The sequence below is a fragment of the Parasteatoda tepidariorum genome, chromosome 9 (genome assembly GCF_982258835.1).
Source record: "Parasteatoda tepidariorum strain Cologne lab strain chromosome 9, Ptep-v5.0, whole genome shotgun sequence".
Classification (NCBI taxonomy): Eukaryota; Metazoa; Arthropoda; class Arachnida; order Araneae; family Theridiidae; genus Parasteatoda; species Parasteatoda tepidariorum.
This window is the reverse complement of record NC_141763.1, coordinates 102563212-102585921: the sequence shown is the minus strand read 5'-3', so window position 1 is coordinate 102585921 and position 22710 is coordinate 102563212. Positions and strand designations below refer to the sequence as shown.

The 22710-nt window shown below is 29.5% G+C and overlaps 1 protein-coding gene across 1 annotated transcript; it reads left to right on the top strand.

Annotated features, from left to right (window-relative positions):
• The first annotated feature begins 40 nt into the window (after positions 1-40).
• Positions 41-14049, top strand: LOC107436968 (protein adenylyltransferase FICD). The gene is made up of 2 exons (XM_043041300.3): positions 41-1029; positions 6861-14049. Exons 1-2 carry the CDS (start codon positions 528-530, stop codon positions 7922-7924), a joined length of 1566 nt encoding a protein of 521 aa, XP_042897234.2. The 5' UTR covers positions 41-527; the 3' UTR covers positions 7925-14049.
• Positions 14050-22710: the final 8661 nt, after the last annotated feature.

Genomic DNA, 22710 nt, shown 5'->3' with positions numbered 1-22710 from the left:
ACAAGCAACTAAGTATTTGAAAGTTTCAAACCAATTAAAATCTCTCAGTGAAACTCGTCGCTTTTTTTGCTCTCAATTCAAAATAAACATAAAATGTTTTCAAAATCTAGATATATATTCAACAAATTTAAGTTTTATTTTAAACTTAGTTTATTTGAAACCGGTGACATTTTTGTGAACGATAGCACACTGAAACTTTTCAGAGTGCGACATTTTTTTAATGCTCATAAAATAATAAACTAGCACCTTTTATCTAATCTCTTGCGCAACTACAAACCTTGATTAGAATTAATACTTGACTTTTCAACTGATAAATTTGTTTTTAAATTTTAGGAAAAATAATCAATAGCTTTGCTTTCCGTAAAATGTTATGTAAATGTAACTCATTTTTATGTGTGATACACTTTTGAAACATGTAAAATAAAATAAAAATCACCCTTTATAACTATTAATATTGACTGTTATCATTAATTAGAATTTGTGTTACCTATTTTATCGTACAATTAATTTTATTTGAAATATTAAGAATGAGTGACATTATTAATTCATCGATTTCAAAAATGAATAATTTTACGAAACTTTTTAACAGATTATTATACTTCAAATTGCCCCAGTATAATAAACTGCAAATATATGTGTTTAGTAGTTCTTTTATCTTGGTTCTCTTGGGATTATTAGTAATAGTTAGTCTATCATATTGGCATCGTACATTGTGTAAAATTAATGAAAATGAGTTACTTTTATCAAGCATTTCTCCTGAGCGAAATCTTTTGGATATTAGTCAAGAAAGTATGGATTACTCAACAGGATTAAATACCAGAATTTATTGTTTGAAAAATTACATGAAAAAGCAAGATCTAGCCACTTGCTGTGAAAATAGCCCTTGTTACAAGACTTCTAGTGAAAGACATGCATCATCCATGTTCCTTCCTGATGAATCCGATATATTTGTGACGGAAGATTATATTCCGATGGTCAGTGTTCCAACCGTAGTGCAGAAGAAAAAATTAGTGCATGCTTCAGGTTCAGGTAAGAGATAGCAAGGATTTCTGTATTAGTAGGTACATACTATTTTAGAATTGATTATTTTGGTGTGCAAGTACCTTTACACAAATCTTCCAAATTTTTTTATTTTTATTCAGTATGTATTTCCTTTTATAAAATATATTTTGTTAACATTACTTCTGTAAAATTTATTTATATTAGAAAAATCAATCTAATGAAAAATTATTACTATAGAAGTTGAATTATTACCATAGAAATTATTGTAGGAAGTAACAATGTTATTGAATAATAATTAGAATTATCTTGAAAATAACTTTTTAAAGTCAATTTGTCACAAATGATAGCAGTATTACTAAACTTGCTAAAGTCTTTATCAAATAGCTTTGTATTTTTTATAGGTTGATAAAACTTATATTTATTATAGTTTCAACATGTAATATTATTAATTATATAATATAATTGTATATATGTAATATTATAATTGTATATAATATAATAATTGTTTATTATATAATTGTATATTATATAATATTGTAATATAACTAGTGGGCTGCACCCTCTGCTCGCTAACGCTAGCCAACCCCCAAAAATTGCTACGCAGTCTTATATGGTTTGCTTCGCTTACCAAGCTCACCTCGCTCGCTACTAACTTAGGTACATTGCAAATGCACAAAATTCTAAGAATTCAAAACAATCATTCAAATCCATATAAAAACTTTTTATTAAAAATAATTACATCTTTTTAGTAAATGCTAAGTTATTAAAATAAATTTGAATTCAAATAAATGACATGTAATTCGTTAAACCTATTAGAAATGTGCTATAGTATAATTCGTAAAATAAATCAAAAATCGTCAAATAAATTCGTGAAAAAAAGCACTTTCGACAAAATACTAAAATAGAGATCTATCGACAAAGACTTCTCACTTCTGCCTAGCTTAATAGTATGAGATTGCCGCATCTGATGCTCTCTTATTTCAGTTTCCGTTTTTAAATGCGCTGTATGTTGAACCACCTCAGCTAGATTTGGCGTGTGACATTTTTAGCGGCAATCATTGGTTGATTTTCTAGCGTTGCCATTCAGGGAGTTGAAATGATGCTTTTTTTTTCACCGTGCAAGAGAAATAGTAACTTAAACAAAACAAAGCAAACGTTGCCACCAGCTGAAGAGAAATACAGCCAAAATTTGGGAGCCACGTAGGAGAATTATGTATAGATATAATATATTGTAATATAATATTAGAACTTATTAATAATATAATAAATTATAATCGCAAAATAAAGGAAGCCAAAGTTCTTTCTGGGAATAAAAAAAGCAGTGTTTTTTCCTCACAGAAGAAGGCACTTTGAGTTTTGAATGGACACTTACTTACCATCGTTAAAATTCATCGAAATGTGTAAGTTTATGTAATAACTGAATTTGATCCTCAACTTTAAAATTACTGTCTTTTTCTATTTTGTATGTATATTTGTAAAAGTAATTCTCACTCATTGTCAAAATAATGGAAAAATTTGAAGCTCTTTATAAATAATTGAAACGAAGCTAAAAGACAATCTCTGGTTATAAATTTTCTGGTTATAAATTTAAAAAGTAATGGTAAGATTTAAAATCACTATAACACTCATAAATATGCCTCCCAAATAACATTTTTCTTGCAAGTTGCAAGCTATAAATGAGGCAGGCTCAGTTTCAGCTCAGGCTCTATATCTGGAAAAAGTTTTTAGTAATCATCCTGTGGTAAACATATTTTGATAGTTACAATTCTTTTTCATTGTAAACAAGCAAAGAAAAAAACATGCATTTCAATTTGCTTCATTTTAATCTGTATCTTAATTTTATATTGGCAAATTTTTTTTATTTTAATGGTTTTTAAACTTTATGAATTATTTAGAAATTATGGTGAGAAACTTCAAAAAAATGTAGATAATCAACATTTGGAATCAAAAATTAACAGAGCTGTTGAAAGGTTGAAAATGCAGTTTTAAATGTGATGGTTTTGCTGCTTGAGCTGTTTAAAATCCAAATTCTTTTTTCAGTACTGTACACTCTCACTAAATAAGGCAAAATATTTCATCAGTAGTAAAACATGGAAATTGTATCCCTGTAGAACAAGTTGAGAATAAGTTGACTGTCTAAAGAATGAGACAAGATTGTGATTATTTTTGACTCAAAAAGAAATTAGGTTTTTTCTCCCAAATAAATGCTCAATTGATTAGTTTCTTCATTTTATTGCAAAACAAAGTATTATTTGTTTGTTTTTATTGCATAAACATTTTTAAAGTGCTAGTAAATTAGGTGATAAGTAATTAACCCAGATATAAAAAACAACCATTGTACATACGCAATGAAGGAGCATAAAGGGCACACAATTTGCTATAGCATTAATTGCAACAAAAGTGGTGAATGATAATATCACTTTGACCAGATGTCATGCTTCACATTTGATAATGCACATATTATTTTCAAGGATGTAGAAAGAACCATAATGTAACTTTTTTATAAATGATTTAAAAAACTAAAACTTTATTTAAAGTTATTTAAACCAAGGAATTTAATTTGTCTAGAGATCACAAAAGCATCTGTATTGGAAAAAAATAACTTATTGAATAAAATAAAAAATCAAACTTATGTGCATTGTTACTGCATGTTATTTAACTTGTTATCCATAAAGTAAATAACAGATGTTTTGTAATATATTAAATTATAGAATATTACGCTTCCAGTATTTACAAGAATGAAACAAAAATTTAAAAAAAAATAATAATATATATTTTTTTTAAAGATATTGCTTATTGAATATGTATGTGTAATTCCTTGAGACTTGCTCCAAGTTGATTAAGAACCACTAGACAGATTAACTAATGAACCGTCATTATTTTCTCATAGCTATAATATTTTAAAAACTTTCAGACTCTAAACAAATGAAATTTAGTTGAATAGTTTTATAAAATAATGTTCAGAAAATGGAATTACTTTTAGATGAGGAAATTTTCTTTCTCTCTGCGAAACATAAATGCTTTGAATCCTAACATTTTCTGTGTCACCTATTATTAGTTAAAGTTACTTATTTGAAATACAAAAGTAGTGTTTGTGTTGCCATTACGTTAAAAAAAAATACAGTAGGTCCTTGATTTGTCGACGCTGATCAGACTGGGCGAAACCATCGTTAATAACAGAACGGGACATGAAAGTTCCCGTGAAAATTAAAACTTAAATGCATGCTAATTTAATCACATCTTTGTTAAATATCTAAATGCAATCTGAAGCTTAACTATAATTTATTTAGTAGAGAAGAAAAACTTACATTATTTTAAAGAAAACGAATTCCACATATTTGTTTATTCTTATTTTGTCTTAAAGTACACTATGAGTTTTCTACTTTTTCAAGACGTCAATTTCTTTCTCTATTTCTTCATGTTCTTGGGAGCATAACTGCTGCTTCATTGAATGATGATGGAGGATCTGAAGATTCTCAGTCTTCTTCATCACTTTTAAATTCAACAATTTTGGCTATTGAAATTATTTCTGATTCACAAGTCATTAGATTACTATCACATTGCGAACACTCCATAATGTGAGTATTGATCTTCTGTTCTGAAATGCTTTCAGTTTTCGACTTGGTCAGAACTGATGTAAAACTACTTTTCTTAAAACCATTAACAATACCGTGTTGGGAGACTTTTTTTTTCTCAGGCAGACGATATTAAGTTTAAAGCTTCTAACATTAAACATCATATATTATCATCATTCTTCTAACATCATATTTTCTATTTTTGTTGGATATTAAAAGTTGTATAAGACTCCAACTTGCCAGTCTTTCAGGAAAATAATATCAGTGAACACTCTAAATACTAGGATTTTTCTTTTCTCCCTACATTTGTAGGAAATGAAAGGGAAATAACTGAAAAGACATTAAAAAGAAGAAATTGATATTCATGACTGATGTTAAATCTCAGTTCTACTGTATATTAGAGATGAGCTCGGGCTCGCTTTTGGTGGTCCGAGCCCGAAGAATTTTAATGTTAGTCCAAGATGCATGGGGAGTCCAAGATTTTGTGATCTCGTCACTTGGCTTTTGATGTCTAAGCAACGAAACCAGTAAATTAATAAATTTTTATCACCAACCTGTAAAATTAAAAGCATAAAGAAACCAATTAAAACTCCAGAATAACTAAAACAAAAATTAAAAAAGAAAATCAGTATATTAAGCTGAATAAAAGTCTCATAAGCAAAAGCAAATATCTCCTTAGGAATAAGAATGGGATAGGGTACTTTCTAACAGGAAAGGAAACTCACTTGACACTGTGAAAATTTATCTAAATGTGCAAGATCATGTGATAACTGAATTCGGTGCTCAACAATTTTTAAGTTACCGTCTTATACTATTTTATACATATATTTCAAAAAGTGGTTTTCACTTATTATCTAAATAAGAGAAAAATTTGTAGTTTAATTAAAAGCATGTTAAGAGACACTCTCTGTGCATACGTTTTTTTTCTTCATAAAAAGTAAAATAAAAAAATTATATTTTGATAAACAACTTAAAAAAATTTTCTGTAATTTCTACTGAAAATTATTAGAAAATAAACATTTAAGTGCATTTTTTTTTTAAAAAAAAGAGATATTTATTTAAAACATAATTTTAAAATTTAAAATCACTTAAAAAATTTACTGGTATACCTCCTTGAAAAAGGAGAAACTTATGAAAATTTAACCAGTTGAGAATCTTAACAAAGTAAATATTTGTAATAGTAATCAGAATTAAACTTATAAACATAGATAATTTTTGTGCGTTATTATTATTTTAACAGTTATTTAATTCTTCTTAAAAATGGAATATGATTAAAAGGCTGTGTTTTTAAGGGATGGTGGCTTAGTTTTACAAAAAGGATAAAAAAGACACATTCATAGGCATCAAAAGGCAGGTCGCCCTTCTATAAATGCTAAGGGAGAACACTGGCAAAAGCCTCGAACAAAAGAAGCAGGTCGCTGAAATTTTTATACCTTAAAAATTTTACATTCTTTATAACAAAGCCAAACTTTTGTTAAAATGTTTATGAAAATTTTATCATGAAATCGAACTTGCCCGAAACCTTTTTTCAGTAAACGAGTCTTATCAGGTTCGGGCTGAGCCCGTCTTATCTCTACTATATATATTTCTTGAGACACTCTGCCCTGACTATCTCACTTATTAAAAAAGAATACTTTATTTTAGGTATCTATTTGTGGCATAATAAATTTAAAGCTTAAATAATGTGTAATTTTTCCAAGTAATTTTTTTTTCTTTAAAATTTTTGAAATTGATGCATTGTTGAAATTATAAATTTTGTGTTTAAAGAATTTGTTTAGCATTATTAAATAACTTAGTTAAATTAATTTGGTAACAGTGCAGGTTGGCATATGAAATTCAAAATTTAAAGTGAAACATTTACCTATAAAAGTTTAGTTTCTCTCTTGCCCCATCATTTAATTAAGTATTTTTATTTTTGGTTTTCATATTGCCTTCATCTATAAATGCATAAGTTTGGTTCATGTTTAAACTCTGCAAAAACTCTGTCAGATCCGGAGCATTTATATTTCTTTTAAAAAGCCCATTCAAACCAGTCCCATGTGTGTCATCAAAAGTTAAGGTTTTCAAAAATCTGCACTGATCTATACATTACACAATATCATCTAGCATATTTTTATATATATATATATATATATATATATATATATATATATATATATATTACGAATAATAACGAAACAATGCAACATACTTAAGCATGTAAACCCATGCATTTTTACCAGTTTTTTTTCTTTACCCAAGCATAGTCTGCGTATATTTAATTCAAATTTTTTTTTTTTTAAGAGTCTGAAGCCTTGTCAGCTGTTAACGTGGCTTTGAAAATGAAAAATTCCAACAAATTTGAAAAAGCTCTCAGACTATTTCGCCATGCCCTAGCTTTGCAGCCACTTCATCCAGATGTACTTAACCATTACGGAGAATTTGTTGAAGAGAAAGAAGATGATTTAATTAAGGCAGACGAAATGTATTTTAAAGCCTTGACTATCTCTCCTGATCATTCACATGCTCTCACCAATCGAAAAAGAACGTTACCAGTTGTCAAGGAACTGGACGAAAAAGAACTGAAAAGAATTGATGATAAGCATGTCCAGTTGATAGAATTGAATCACAACAGTCCTGCATTTAAGACATTGAAACGGGAACTTTATTTTCAGCACATCTATCATACCGTTGCTATCGAAGGAAATACTCTGACCTTGGATGAAACTAAAATGGTGATTCAGACTGGTATGCCAGTCAGTGGGAAAAGTTTAGTTGAACATATGGAAGTAGTAGGTGTAGAATCTGCACTGCGTTACGTCAACAAAACATTGGTTTCAAAAGATGATATTACTGTTTACGATATTTTAAAAATCCATAAGCTTGTACTTGGCCACGTGAAACCTCAAGTGGCTGGCTCATTTCGTCAGTCTCAAGTATTTGTAGCAGAACACACTCCCCCTCATGCATCGGAAGTGGTCCATCTCATGGAGGAATACGTCGAATGGCTTCAATCTCCCGAGTTTCTGCAATTACATCCTATTAAACAAGCTGCTTTAGCTCATTATAAACTTGTCTATATCCATCCATTTATAGATGGAAATGGCCGAACTGCAAGATTAATCATGAACATGATTTTAATGAGACACGGCTATCCTCCCGTCATTATTAGAAACAGTGAGAGAAATCATTATTTCCGCACTTTGCAGCTTGCCAATGAAGGGGATGTCAGGCCTTTTGTACGATTTATAGCAAAATGTACTGAATGCACTTTAAATGTTTATTTGCATTCTATTGATTATACTAAGTGCTTAGCCTCACCTACAGTCAATAAAATCGATAGTAACAATAATATTATAGCATTATGAGAAATTTTAAAATTATATTTATTCTTTTGATGTGATATTTTTATTTGTTTGGGTTTTTTGTTAAATTTGTACCAATAATTGTTTATTTACTTATCAGTTTTCAAGTTCATATCATTCAAACATACCAAACTGTTGATTGTGTTAGCTAATTAAGTCATATGTTCTTTTGTTTCTATAGAATTCAAGTTGTTGTTTACTGATTTCTTTCTTTAAACATGTTGTTTGATGTGTGTGCATGATTTGATATAATGTCAAGTTTTAGTAATTACAATTTTTTTTTCTTTTTAGGATTCATAAGGGTTATTTTCACAATTCGTTAATTTTTACCTCCACAAGCGATATTTATCATTCTTTTATATTTGTCTGACATGTTTATTTCAAAATGAACTATGTTTCCACTAGTCTGATAGAATTTATTCCTATTAAATGTGTCATACTATCTTTCCTTTTCCTTCTTTATCCATATCATTCTTAAGATTGCTCTTGCTAAAAATAATTTTTAATTTTGTTATTGAATTAATTAAAACTTAACTGATATTGACAGAACAGTTGTAACAACATTTGTCATGTTATGAATCAGCATATGTGTATATGTCAGCATGTATTTTATTCTTTACTGAATTTAATCTACTTAGGTAGATTTGTTTATTTATTACTGTATTTTTTTCTGTAAAATCTTTTTATTTTCTGTACGCATAATGCAGAAGCAGTGGGTTGAATTTATTTGATTCAGATTTGACATTCCATTTTTAGATGCACATTAGTACAATTTTCAATTTGTCTTTCATTTTTACTCATACATTATTCAAAAGCCATAATTGCTAATTATGGTTTATTATTATTTTTCATATAATTTGCTACATTTTTTTATACTTATTAACTTAACTAAGCGGATTTTTGTTTATTTGTTCAGTTTATAAGCATGGAGTAAGAAAAGTCGATGGAAATATTGTCATGCACCTGCCAAAGGTGATTGTATTTTGAGGGTACCCCGTAATACCGGGTTTTTCGTATTGTCCTCCCGGATCTAAAAATTGGGAGCAGGGCATATGATTTTTGTGGGGATTCCGCGTTTCTCAAGACAAATTTTCTCTCGGACATTCGGTAATCAAGATTCCACAATCTAAAATTCAAATTTTGAAACTTTTGTTAATTCCCGTTCGTAATTTCTGTTGCATTCACGCGATTCTTCCGTCAATGGGTAAAAGTTCTGTTAGATTCATCTGGTTTGGTGGATTTTCGTCATTTTGAATATTTAAAACTGCACTGGGATCGCTCTTCTAATTCACGCTGTTTGAATAACAAACATCGATTTTAGTATTTAGCTGATTTGAAAGTTGCACGATGCCATTCGCATTCACGTAATTTAAGAAGCCATTGTCGCGATTTTTATTAACGACGTTTTTGAAATCAATTTTGCGATTCGTATTCCCACGTTTTTAAAATCCAGTTACGCGATTCATATTCACGCGAATCCTATGTCACAATTCGCATTCACGCGGTTTCAAAGTCCAATATTGCGATTTGTATTTATCCGTTTGTAATATCAAGCATTGATTTTTACATGATTTAAAACAGTGTTTCCCAAAGTGGTCCATATGGACCCCCAGGGGTCCGTGGTACGATTCAGGGGATCCGTCAAAAATAAAAACTGATTTAGGGGTCCCTGAACAACGTGTGAGGTTTAATATAAAATAGTAAAATTGTGATTGGTTTTTATTATTATGGAAATTAAGATAAATAGAATAGTGGCGATTTTTACGTCCTAAGTAAACTATAAGTAAAGGTGGGTGCTTATAATTAATTATTAACAGTGGTTTGTTACAAATTAAACAGTTGATTTACAAATCTTTTATTCCCTTTTTAAAACATAACAGTATGAAAGAATCGAAGAAAAAACACCGAAAATACAGTGTTGAATATTTGAAGTATGTCTTTACTTCTTCATCTGGAAATAGTACTTTACCTATGTGTCTTCTATGTAATAAAACTATAACAAGTGATTCAATGAAGCATTCCAAGCTTAACGAACAATTGATAAAAATCCATAGTGACAAGAAAGATAAAGATTTAACTATTTTTGAAACAGTCAAAGAAAAATATCTGAAAACACCGTCACTGCAACACTTTATGGGGACAACATCTAAGCTAGGTGACGATGGATTGCATGTTTCTATATATTACGTGATTGCAAAGTCCGGAAAGCCTCACACTATTGAAGAACTTATTTTACTGTCTGTAAGTGAGATAATACTCACCGGGTTGCACAAACCAGCTTTTAACATTGTAAAAAGAATTCCACGGAGTAATAATAATCTACAAAGAAGGATTGACAAAATATCTCAGAGCGTAGAAAATTCTTTATGTGAGTACTTAAAAATATCTGAATTTTCTATACAGCTTGACGAGTCCACTTATCCAGGAAACAAAGCTTTAACTTTTAGCTTATGTAAGATTTGTAAAAGGATAAAAAATTTACCAGGAATTGTTATTTGCTAAATGTTTGGAAAGCGATACGAAAGGTGAAACGCTATTGACTGAATTAAAAGCAATACCCTTGACTAATATCATTTCTGTAGCTACTGACGGTGCTCCGGCAATGGTAGGAAGATACCGAGGTTTTCTGGCTAACTTAAAACAAGCTGCAGCGAATGTATTTTCAGTACATTTGCTAAACTTAACGAAACTAATTTGAAACTACAAGATAAACAATTAAATTGAATCAAAACTAAAATCATAAAACTGCGTTTGTTGCGAAGCATTTTCTGTATAAACAAAACTTGGGAAGCGTATATTGTTCTCTCAGTGTCAGTGCCGTAATGAACCTCATCACAAAAACAGTAATACAAAAACAGTAATACAAAAACAGTAATGATTAGAAATTAGTGCTCACAGGCATTGAGCCGGACATAAATACACTCTTAAAATCTCATCACGTTCATCCAAATCATTAATTTTATTTTAAACAAAAGATCTAATTTTAATAAATAGTTCTTCAACAAAATGTTTTTTTTTTAATTTGTTATTTTTATACCGTACATATATGCTGTTTTTCACTTGGGGGCACGTGGGCAAGTTTTCACTATAAAAAGGGATCCTTGGGTTTAAAAAGTTTGGGAACCACTGATTTAAAAGCTACTTATTGCAATTTGCATGCGCGTGAATCCAATATCGTGATCCATATTCACGCGATTTTAAAACTCCAATATCATGATTCTTGTAAAAACTTTTCTTAAATTAGTTACTATATATTCTTCATTACAAATACCATTTCAAAAAATCATGTTAAATGCGAAACATGTATGGCATATAAATTAGTATCTTGATATAGATTTTTTTGCACATAAAATTTTCACCTTATGTCACAATCACTCCTGACCTGTTTCCCAAGATTTCTTCCTGGGTTCAAGATGAGACCTTCTCATCTCTAGTACATAGCACTGTGGTGGTTCAATTTTGTTGATCAAAAGACTATCTAGTCTGACAAGGTCGAATTTGATAGGGTTTCAGAGTGTAATAGTAATAGGTTCTGCTCTTTTTCTTTTCTTTTTTTAAATTTATAAATGTGAGGGAGATTTCGCAAATTTACGTTAGCTTCCGTATGTAAGATTTTAAGTAATGCGCACGCTCATTAAAAAGTATTATTGTAATCATATATATCATTGTCAATCATAATTGCATGCGCAATGTATAAATGAAAAAATATCAAGCTTACGTAAGTGAAAATAAGAGATTTTGGGAAGATTTCCGTATCGTGATCTGTGGCAGAATAATTGCAACTTCCGGGCAGCTGCCTGTGAGAAAGGGACCAACTCGTAAGGTGTAACTTGTAGCCACCCCCGGGCAAACATCTACATGTTTTTATTTATTTTCTTTTAAATTGCAAGTTTAAAATCTATTTTGCAGCACTTAGGTGATTGTAGTTGGCACGATACGAAAATATACCCGAAAATTTGCAAACATCCGTGAGGTAAAAACGCTAACATAGTGGAAGAATATTTTAACAAAATCAAAACAAATATTTACTTCAGTTGTCGACAATTTATTTAAAGCTGTTGCATTCGATTCAAAATGCTTTGCTCTTCGTAAAACTGCGGATCTGTGAGCAGAAAAATTTGATGGATTCTACATTTCAATGAATTCAGCACATAATTATTGTTAGTAGTATTTAAAAAATTATTATTGAACTTGTATTGATTATTTAACTAAATTGTATAGTTAAAGTCAATATAATTTTGAAATAGCGAAAATATAGTTTCTTATGGAACTAGTGCAATAAGACAACCATAATATTAAACACAAACCAATAAAAAAAAAACTTTTTATTGAATGAACCAATGGTTGTAAGATCACACTATTCATTTTTAAATTTCATCAATTCATTTCTTCAAATTCGCATTCTATGTCCATGTTTTGAGTTCGAAGTTAAACAGGAAACAACATTTAACAGCGTAAATCACGGCAGCATGCGTAGCATTTAAAATAAACTCGAGCATGCGCAGTTGCTTCAATCTTACGTACAGACAACAGAAGCTAACGTAAAAGTTCGAAATCACCCTTTTTGTCTGAAAAAGAAAGTACAGGAGTTAAGATCCTGTGCGAATTTAACCCTGAAAAGAAGGTTGTTTAATTTTTTGCAGCTACCGTTTGACACAGGGCTCGAAAAAACTCAGAAATTTTACCCGTTCCCGAGGACGGCTTGTCCAACAATGCACCCGTCCACCGTTGAAACTAACCCGTCGCTTTTAAATAAAAAGAAATATAATTTTCTCCTATTTATTACAAACATTTATATAAATTGCACAATGAATTAGTTGTTACTAGGATTACATTATACAGTAATAAAAGAAATACTAGGTTACTAGTAGTAACCTAGTATTTCTTTTATGAAATAATTTAAATGACAAGGGTCAAGTTATCCGAGGGTACTGAATTTTTTAAATGAATCAAATATGACGTTTGCCAGTTCCAAAATCAAGCCAATAATTTATTACAGAGGTCTCTGAACAGAAATCTGAAAGGGGTTTTCTATTTAGGTAGATGTTCATAATTGCTATTAAAGCTTCTTGTTTAAGACCAGTACGTATTGTGTTTTTTTTGTAAGTTTATTGCTGCAAAACCCCTTTCGACCGCTGCAGTACTCCCAGACAGAGAAAACATCAATATATGAGCAGTATGTTGCTGTATTGTGGGTCATTTTGCTGCCTTGTAACTTACAAGACTCTTGTAAGATAACAAAAATTGAAAATGTATCACGAACATTAACGGGAAAATGGCCGTCCGCGCGGACGTCGGATTCGAGAAATTCGTTGTCCGCGGAGAATTTTTGACCGTCGAGGACGGGCTGTTTTTCGAGCCCTGGTTTGACATGACAATCACCAGTTGTATATTTTAACTTTAAAAAATACTTTTCTTTATGATCAAACGCAAGAAATATCATAAAAAGAAAAGTGTTTAGTTCTCTAAAACTCAGTGACTCTGAAATACTGTTCTAATTGTGCCAACTAAAATGTTCCATGTTATGAAATTGCTTAAATGTATTTCGAGATATTATTGAATTGTGTACTTTAAAAAAGGACTCTTTGTTTTTTCAATATACACTTCATTTCATAAGCAATATGATAAAAAAGTATGATTATATATACACATAACTAATGCTATGTGGTTATGAACATGGTGATATGTGTTGAGCTGTTTTAAACTTTCATTACTTGATGATTTGAATAACTTGTGTTTTAGTATCTATGTAAGCATTTTGTAATGTTTGCTTTATTTATACTAAATGCGTAGTTTATTTATTTATTTCTCATGGAGTTTATCCTGTTTATTGCTATGGTCATATGCATGTGTCGTCCCTGCAGAATTAGTTTCACGTCAAGCGCGTATAAATTAGCCCAAAAGTTCAATGTTAACACACTTATTTTGTCTTTTTTTGGGAGATGTTTTCTCCTTTTTTTTCTGTTTAAACGTCCCCCTCCCCTCAAGAATTAAACATCAGTGATGCCCATGAACATCATGATCTAAAATTGTATAACAATTCTCCAGTTGAAATTAGGTAATTTATTTCCTCTGTTATTGTTGTTATACAGTGGGCCAAAAATAAAAATTAATTTAAAAAAAAAAAACGGACCACCCTGAATAATTTTTGATCTGATCTTCACATTCTAGTACTCATTCTTAACGATTTGAAGCGGCAACCTCAAATATGCTAAAAAAATTAGTGCATACGATATTTTAAGTTACGAAATGCGACACAAAAACGTACTTTCTCTAAATAAACATACCTTCTTTTTTATTAATTTTGGACCCTCAAGGTATCGGGGGGGGGGGGGTAGCCGTATACGGGGAAATAGGCCCCAATAGTCAGGAGAGCGATCCAAAGTTTGGACCCTTTAATGTTAATTTTACTTTTTGCGTGTTTGGCTATATATCGAGAACTTTTTAAGCAAATTGAAAAAATTTTCACACAATTATAAAATTCGCTTATCCAAATATAATTCCGGGGAAAAAATAACTTTTAGTAAATATTTATCATTTTATTTAAGAATGGTCGAACAAAAATTAAATTATAAGGTCTACGAATTTTTGCCTAATTTTAAAAAAATGTAATTTTTTATAGCAAAATGGTCAAATAGTTCCTGAGAAATCTAATTTTACGTATCTAATTTTTTGAAATTCGATTTCTCTGTAACTATTCGTCCGATTTTTTTTTATATTGACCGTCCTTATTATTTACTTACAGAAACCATGTCAAAAAGGAAGTTTTAAAAAATGTGCGCAGTGGGGACACATATAAATATTTGAATTAGGAAGAAACAAAAATTTCGACCAAGTTTCTTGACCACAAACTCAGTCGAGGTTTCCAGTACTGTCTTTACGCATGAGCAGAACAGGGCAATACCCGGAGGGGAGGCCCAAGCACTCGGGGGGCTTTTGAGAATTTTACTTTTTATAAAAAGTATGAATTAACAACATTACCTTATATTTTTTTAAATAAATATATTCTATATGTATAAAGTGTGCATTTTGTTTTTCTATCTACACATAGTGATTGATTATCATGCAAGCACAAATAATTTGAATAGTTTATCACCAGGAAAACTTAAACAGGCACCCGAAATCTATATTTCAATGAAGTTTTCTTTCTTTTATTAAATTACGAAATTTACTTAAATAACATCCGCGTCAATAATAGGATGGCGATTTTTACGTTGTTTTTCTAAACGAATTATACCATTTCTCCATTTATTTCGCATTTTAGTACATTGTAAGTTTTTTTTTTTAATTCGTTTAGTACTTATTACGAAAATGAATGAAGCATCATCGATTTTTTACATTTTGCTTAAACGAACGACCATTTTTCTGACTTAGGGAATTATAAATAAGTTATTAAAGAACGTGCAATAAACTCCTTTTCTAAATAATGTGAACTGTAAGAACATTGTGCTGGAAAACATCAATGATGTTACCTTTACATTATAAAACCGTTCATAGTTTAAGTTAAAACAATGGCTAATGCTCAATCAATCAGAAAATTTTAATTTTTCAAATGTCTCTCGCATGATAAAATTAAAATTTTTAGACGAATTTTAGGATCGAAGGCTAAATCCACCCCGTTCACCCCTTGTCCAGATTTTAGGACGCTAGGTGTTCGGAGTCTTAAGAGAGGCATAGACGCACGAACTTCGCATTTTTTTATTATAATTGTAGTCAGGACGATCTACTCACATGTTTTAAAATGACAAAATTGATCCCTCGATAAAAAAAATACGAGGTCTTGCATAAAAATTTGATTGATTAAAATAATTCGGCAGGTTTCACGAGCCCCAATCTGTTCTTTATCACATTTCTGTGCTAATTAAAGGTACAGTGGGTTAAAAATAAGCTAACCACCTTGATTATCTTTTAATCTAATCATCGGATCTTCACGTTCTATGACTCAAACTTAATGGTACGAAGGGATGACCTCAAATATGCTAATAAATTAATGCAGACGCTATTTTAAATTGAGTAATCATACTCAAAAACGTGCTTTCTCTGAATAAATTTTTTTTAAAAAAATTTGGATTCGGATCTGTGAAATGGGGTCCCCAAAGTTTCGTCAGGATAGTGATTTAAAGTTTAGAACCCTTAATGTTTTATTTTCTTTTTGCATATTTTGCCAGAGCTTTTTTAAAGAATTGAAACATTTTTGCACATAATTATAAAATTCTTTTATCCGAAGATAATTACATACAAAAAATTAATTCTAGTAAATATTTATTATTTTATTTAATAATGGTCGAAAAAATTTTGAATTGTAAGGTATGCAATTCGCGATCGCAACGCTCGAGTACGCCGTCTAGCGGGAGCCTGTAAATATCAGACATTAATTTATCACGTTTTCATTTAGTTCCATCGAAATCATTGACAGAATCAGACGCCATTTTTTAGCAGCAAATAAGAAACAAAATTTCCCTAAGGAAAAGGCCGAAGAACTTGAAAAAAATCTCCAGAATATTAGTAAATCTTTCAGGAACAGAACACGCCAAACATTTGAAGAAAAATTCCTCAATAATTTTTAATTTCTATTATCAACAAACTTGCAACTGATGACTTCCGATTTCGGATACTGTTACAGATGTGTGTATTAAGGTAAAATGCATTTCTTCTGTCTTCAATTCATTACGAATTAAAGTGAAGTCAACATCGCTTTCGTCATTCCAGTGAATAAATATGAATTCAGAACATACAGAATTGTAATAGTTATAGCATATTCTTCTTCGTTATAGAATAGTATATATTTCTGTATCCATATAATTCGGAAAACAACAATAAAAAATTATCCAAGTTACTTGAAATAGTGCCATTTGTGCTGATTCTTAATTAATTTTAATCGTTTTCTTGGTAAGTATTTTTTAGTTTTGAAAGAATAAGTTCAACTAGAATTCAGCTATTCTGTTTTTAGCTACATATTCAAATTCCTATCAATTATAAAATTTTGCTGTGTAGTATGCTATCTAAAAGTAATGAAGGTATAAACTATGTATCTATTATTTGAGAATAAAGTTTTCAAACAAGGAACTTATCATTTTGGAATTCTCCGGGAATTATAAATCAGGTAAGTGCAATGATTTTTACAATAAAAAATTTGCCTGTAAATATTTTTTTTTCATTTGATGATGGTTCTCTACAGAATGGTTTTTTACATCTGATTAGGAACTATAAGAATAATAAAAAAAGAAACAATATGATAGTTTTTATTTCAATGTAAAGAATTCTTAAAATCGTTTTTTTATCCTAAGAATTCTTTATTTTTAGTTTATAATTTTTTGATAAAAATTGTTCTCAAAATACTTTTTTTGAAAAATTAGATGGTATAACATTATGTGTTTATGTATACTTCTTGTATATTCCAATGTTTGAAGTAATATGATTCAGAAAAGTATGGAATAAAAATTCGGTACTTACGTATTAACGCCACCGCCGCTACAGATTTGGCGGTTTTTAAGTGCCGCTAATCTACACTTAAAATTTTTGCGACAATTCATAAAATAAAACACTTTATTTAAAATCAAAATAGTCAATCGGATTTCGGTGGAAAATGAGCCGATATAGAGTTTAGCATAGATTCAAAACAATCATATCGCCATATGAACTCTGATAAATAAGATTCCAAATGAAATAACATTTCCAAAACGTACGTTTACCAAGATAAAGTTACATGTTGTGGGAATTGGTACATTTTCGTTTTTTCGGTAAAATATTTCCCTCCTAAAAAAATACAATTGCATCTTGTTTTGTTTTTGGCAAATCCCAAAGACGAATTTTTGTAGCACTAAAAATGGCGACAAAAAAAATTTTCTTTTGTTTTTGTTTCGTCAGCATTCTTTATTTTACGTTTCTTAGTTTCTAAATAATGATTTTTATTGAAACTTGAAATTTTTCGATAAAAATTGTTGTCAAAAAACTTTGTTTACAAAATTAAATTTCATAAAATTATGAGGCTTATGTATACTTTTTGTTCATTTTAATTTTTGAAGTAATATGATTCATAAAACTATAGAATGTTAAGTTTAAATGGGCCTTTCATGTTATATCATTAAATTTAGTAAAACTATTTCTCAGGGCATTAGGTTTTAACTCTTATAAGAATATACATATTTTTTTCTGTTAATGTACAAATATTTTTTCTATGTGTTTTGGATATTCCTTCTCTAATAAAAAGAGATACCATTTTGTTTTCGTTTGCATAAGAAAGAATATCAAGCATTTTTTTTTTTTTTAAATTTAATTAGCCACCATAAAGAAGGAACGTTGCAATGCTACGTGCTACATTAACGACGTCTCTAGAGTAAGTGAATGACTTTTCATATAGAAATCGCAGGTATTAGTCTCATACAACAACGCCCCCTATAGTTCGTTGCGATCGCGAATTGTTGACATCCGTTTAACGTATTTAATTTTCAATGCACAATCCAAAATTTGAGCGAAATCGGTCGAATAGTTTCTGAGAAATGAAATTTTAAAAAAGTCGTGTAAGTTTAAAATCCAATTTCTTAAGATCTATTCAACCGATTACACTCAAAATTTTGATATTTTTCCATCTGAAATTAAATTCTTTTTGGATGACGTAAAAAATGGCATACCTTGCAATTTAAAATTTTTTCGACAATTGTTTAATAAAAATAATAAATATTTAGTAAATTTATTTATTTATTTACTTATTTTTTTTAATGGAATTAGTTTTTGATAAGTGAATTTTATAATTGTGTGCAAAAATTTTTCAATTCCCTTAAAAATCTCTCATAATAGGAGTGTTTTAGTGTCTGATTTCATAACTTAAAATATAGTTTGACTAATGAACATATTTAAGCTCACTCTTTCGATTGAGTCCTAGAAACACAACAGTTACTCAAGGGTGTGTGTACATTACATATATGCTCTCAAAAACAAGTATACTCGTTGTTTTGAGAGCATACTTCTATATTCTTCTACAGAATATCAAATTATAATTCAGACAAATTATATGATAATTAAAGCTAAATTATCAAAATAATTTTGATTCAATTGTTTGTAATTATTGCAAAATTATACAGTACAAATATAATTATTTAGTAAATTAGGAAGAAGAAAAAACATTTAATTCAGTAAATTTTGAAACAACTCCTAGTCAAAAGTCCAGATGCGTCAAAAAAAGTTATGTACATTTTTATGCGTGATTCTGCAACTTAATTAATTATTAGCTTTATTAATTTACATATTTGAGGTCAATTCTAAACTATGAATATCCGGTCATATTCTCAATGTACATTGTCTACCCATTTGTAAAGTTCTTTATTCATTAATTAAGGTAATATTTCATAGGTCAATAACGTACGAGGATGAATGCCATAACATAGATTCATTAAATGTTAAAATGGGAAAGAGGGCTTAATATGTGAAAAAAATAAATCCCCCTTCAAATTATTTCTTAAAAAAATGCATGATAAACATTTATTTTGACCTAATTTCAGGAAAGAAATTTGTTTCCAATAAGCCTAATTTAAAAATATTTTTTATTTACATATTTTTGAAAGAAAAAAAATTGTAAATCATTCATTTCTTTTGGTTTGAATATTGAACGGATTCCATCATAAAACATAATCCCTTCCATTGTAAAAATTACGACACGCTTTTATTATTAAACACTAAAATATAATTTTTATCCAGAAATATGCTTAATGATATTTAAATGATTATTTCACCATGCATAAATTGTAGGCATTTTAAACAAAAGTAATAATGAAATTCACTTATAAATTTTTCAAAAATAATAAGTGAGTCATTTTACTATTTTAATTAAGTTTATTTTCTATGTTTTGACCCACTTCAGGAAAGAAATTTCGTATTCTAATAAAGCCCGATTTAAAAATACTTTTCATTTTATTTATTATGATCGTATAGATTCCATCCCTGAACATGAATCCATGCGAGCATAAAAAATATGATAAGCTTTTATTGCTGAACAACCGTGTAAAGAAAGGCCATCGAAGCCTATGCGGAAGAACTCAATTGCCTAACTATGAGACTTTCTCTTTTTCAATTAAATAATTTCCAGCAACGCCCATTTTAGAACTTACGATTTTTATACGCAACTTTCTTTTGTGTTCCCATTTGTTTTACGAGATAGGTCATCACTATCTTTTAAAATTCTTTCATGCGCCAAAAAGAACAGGGTAACTTTGTACTATGTAGACTAAATCAAAGAACTACGTGAATAAAGCACAACGCTGTATGTCCATTTATGTACTTTCATTTGTGCTTTATTCAGGTCAGTGGCGTAGTTTTGATGTATGATGAGGTTGGGGGGGGGGATTATCACCTTTCTGTTAAGTATATATATATATACATTTAAAATGTTTAGATTACAAAAAATGAATAATGAAATTTTTTTTTTAAATCTGCATCCTACTTGATGTATATTTAGCTCATTAATCAAGTAATGTATAATTTCGGCGGGATTTTACTGATTCAGGTAGTTTTTAGCTTTAGTCTTCCGTCTTAAGCCGTAATTAGATTATCTTAAACAGATTACCATAAACAAAGAACCTTTTTAATAAATTCTCAAAATCTCTCATGTTCTTTATTACGGTTCAAATTTCAGAAAAATTTGAAAGCAGAGGCGTCATATTATCGTTGTGCCAAACCATTTCGCCATCGCAAGTATATTCAGCAATTTAATTATTTTCTATTTATTTTAATTATTTCCTATTTATTCAAATAAATAAAATCGAAAAAATTGAGTTTGCTTGCACCCGAATTGGCGATTTTATTATCTGCTCCGGTGAAATGGATAAGTACCCGTGTTTTCAGGAGAGGGTGTTTTCGATTTATAGAATAAAATTCCAATTGTATCGAATCATTGATAATATTTTTGCACTTTATGTTCCTAAAATAAATATTTTTTTTTGTTTTCAGCAGTTTTCAATTTTCTAAATGAACGCTTGTATTTTGCAACACTGAGAGGAGAAGCAGTTTCTGATACAATAGCAGTTAATTAGCTAAGAGCGAACTTCGGTTATGTTCTGATGTTTTCACTTTATATAGCAAATGTCTTTTATGTTGCTAAAATCATGTTTCATGTGTATCGCATTTCATAAGTGAGATAATGGTCTAAATTTACCGATTGTCAAACAAAAGTTTCGGAACAATGGAATTTTTGGGGGGGTCACAGGGAATTCAATTATACATTTTAAAGCGTGCCTATTTCTTTGGAGTCAAAGAAAATAAAAAGTTATAAGATAAAAATCAAATGCCGGAATTTATTGAGGGATCTCTAGCGAAATAGATTGACTTAATAATAACAAACATTACAATATGAAATTATTTTCACTATATAGCAGAATAAGTTATTAATTGAGATTTATTATAGTAATAAAAACAGAACTGTTGAGATTGAAATGTTCGAATCCGAACTTTTCTGAAATCTCAACTCCGACTTTCACGGAATCCTTGAAAAATATTGCTATTATAACTAAACAAATATTAATTTCAATTTATATGTGTACGATTAGAATTAAGGGTATATTTAATTTAAAATGGCATTTTATATTATAACATAACATTTGAAGAGAGAAATTTTAAAAAATTTATTTGTACTATGCCATTATGTAAAAAAAAACTAAATATAAAATATTAAAAAAAAAAAAAAAAGCTAGATTTTAAAGTTTTATACTCCGAATAATCAGGAAAAAAAATATCCGGGGATTTTTAATATTATTTGCGTTTCTGAACATCTCATAATAAGTTTTTTCTGGGAATATTCTAGAACTTGAAAGTACTACTAATGATGCATGAATTTCATTTGTATATCGTTTTAGTTAACTTTTTAAATGAACTAAATAAGTTTGGAATTAAAATTTATGCCCTCTTTCAATTGTTCAATCATAGACGCAAAAGTAATTAAATATGACACATTAAATTTGAAGTCAGTTATTGTCACAAAATTCCTTTAAGATATATTTTTGTACCTCTTTCACGACGAAAGTCCATTTAATGAAGTCCTCATTTCTTTTTCGCATATCAAGTGAGTGAACTGTCATAAGATAGAAACGTAAACCTACATGTTTACACATTTCTGAATAAAAAAATTTTTTTTCGCTTGATAAGCGAAAAGATGAAACTGAAGTATATAAGTTGAGAAAAATTAAAAGGTCAAAAGCAGTTAGTTCATACCAACCAACAAAGTGTTCGATATTATGTTGTAATTATACTTATACTGGTTCAATAATCATAATTTTATTCATTGTTATTTATAGGAAAATTAGTATTAGACGTGCTGTTACGATTTATAAGTACTATATATAAAGAAAGCGTGCTCAAAGAGGAAAAGAAAGCACTTGATGACATTCATGAGATCATAGAAAGAATGAGACCTGACGTCATACATGATTTAACTGTTAATATTGAGTGGAGGAACATGACGTTGGTTTTATAACCAAAATATGTAGTTTGTGTCCGGTTCATTTCGTCGACAGGCCGTATCACCGACACCCTTTCATCGACGGGGTGGATTTGCCGACAGGGTTATTTTGTCGGCATCGGCAAAGTCATTTTGTCGACAGGTTCATTTTGTTAAGAGGGTAGGGTAATGTGAAACAAACCCTAAAGTATTTTTAGGGTTTGTTAGGTTGCGCGGTATGCAATTTGCTTCTCAACGTAATTTAGTGCATTTTTACGCAATATTTTTACAATATTGTATAAAACAAATGCTATTATGTAGCTTTTATACAAAATAATTTCTACTTTTCTTATATCTAAATTGT

Bases quoted from the DNA above. Each gene is read 5' to 3' on its own strand.
- LOC107436968 (XM_043041300.3), top strand. From the start codon at position 528: ATGAGTGACATTATTAATTCATCGATTTCAAAAATGAATAATTTTACG. The intron at 1,030-6,860 runs GTAAGAGATAGC...TTTTTTTTTAAG, and splicing joins AGTGCATGCTTCAGGTTCAG to AGTCTGAAGCCTTGTCAGCT.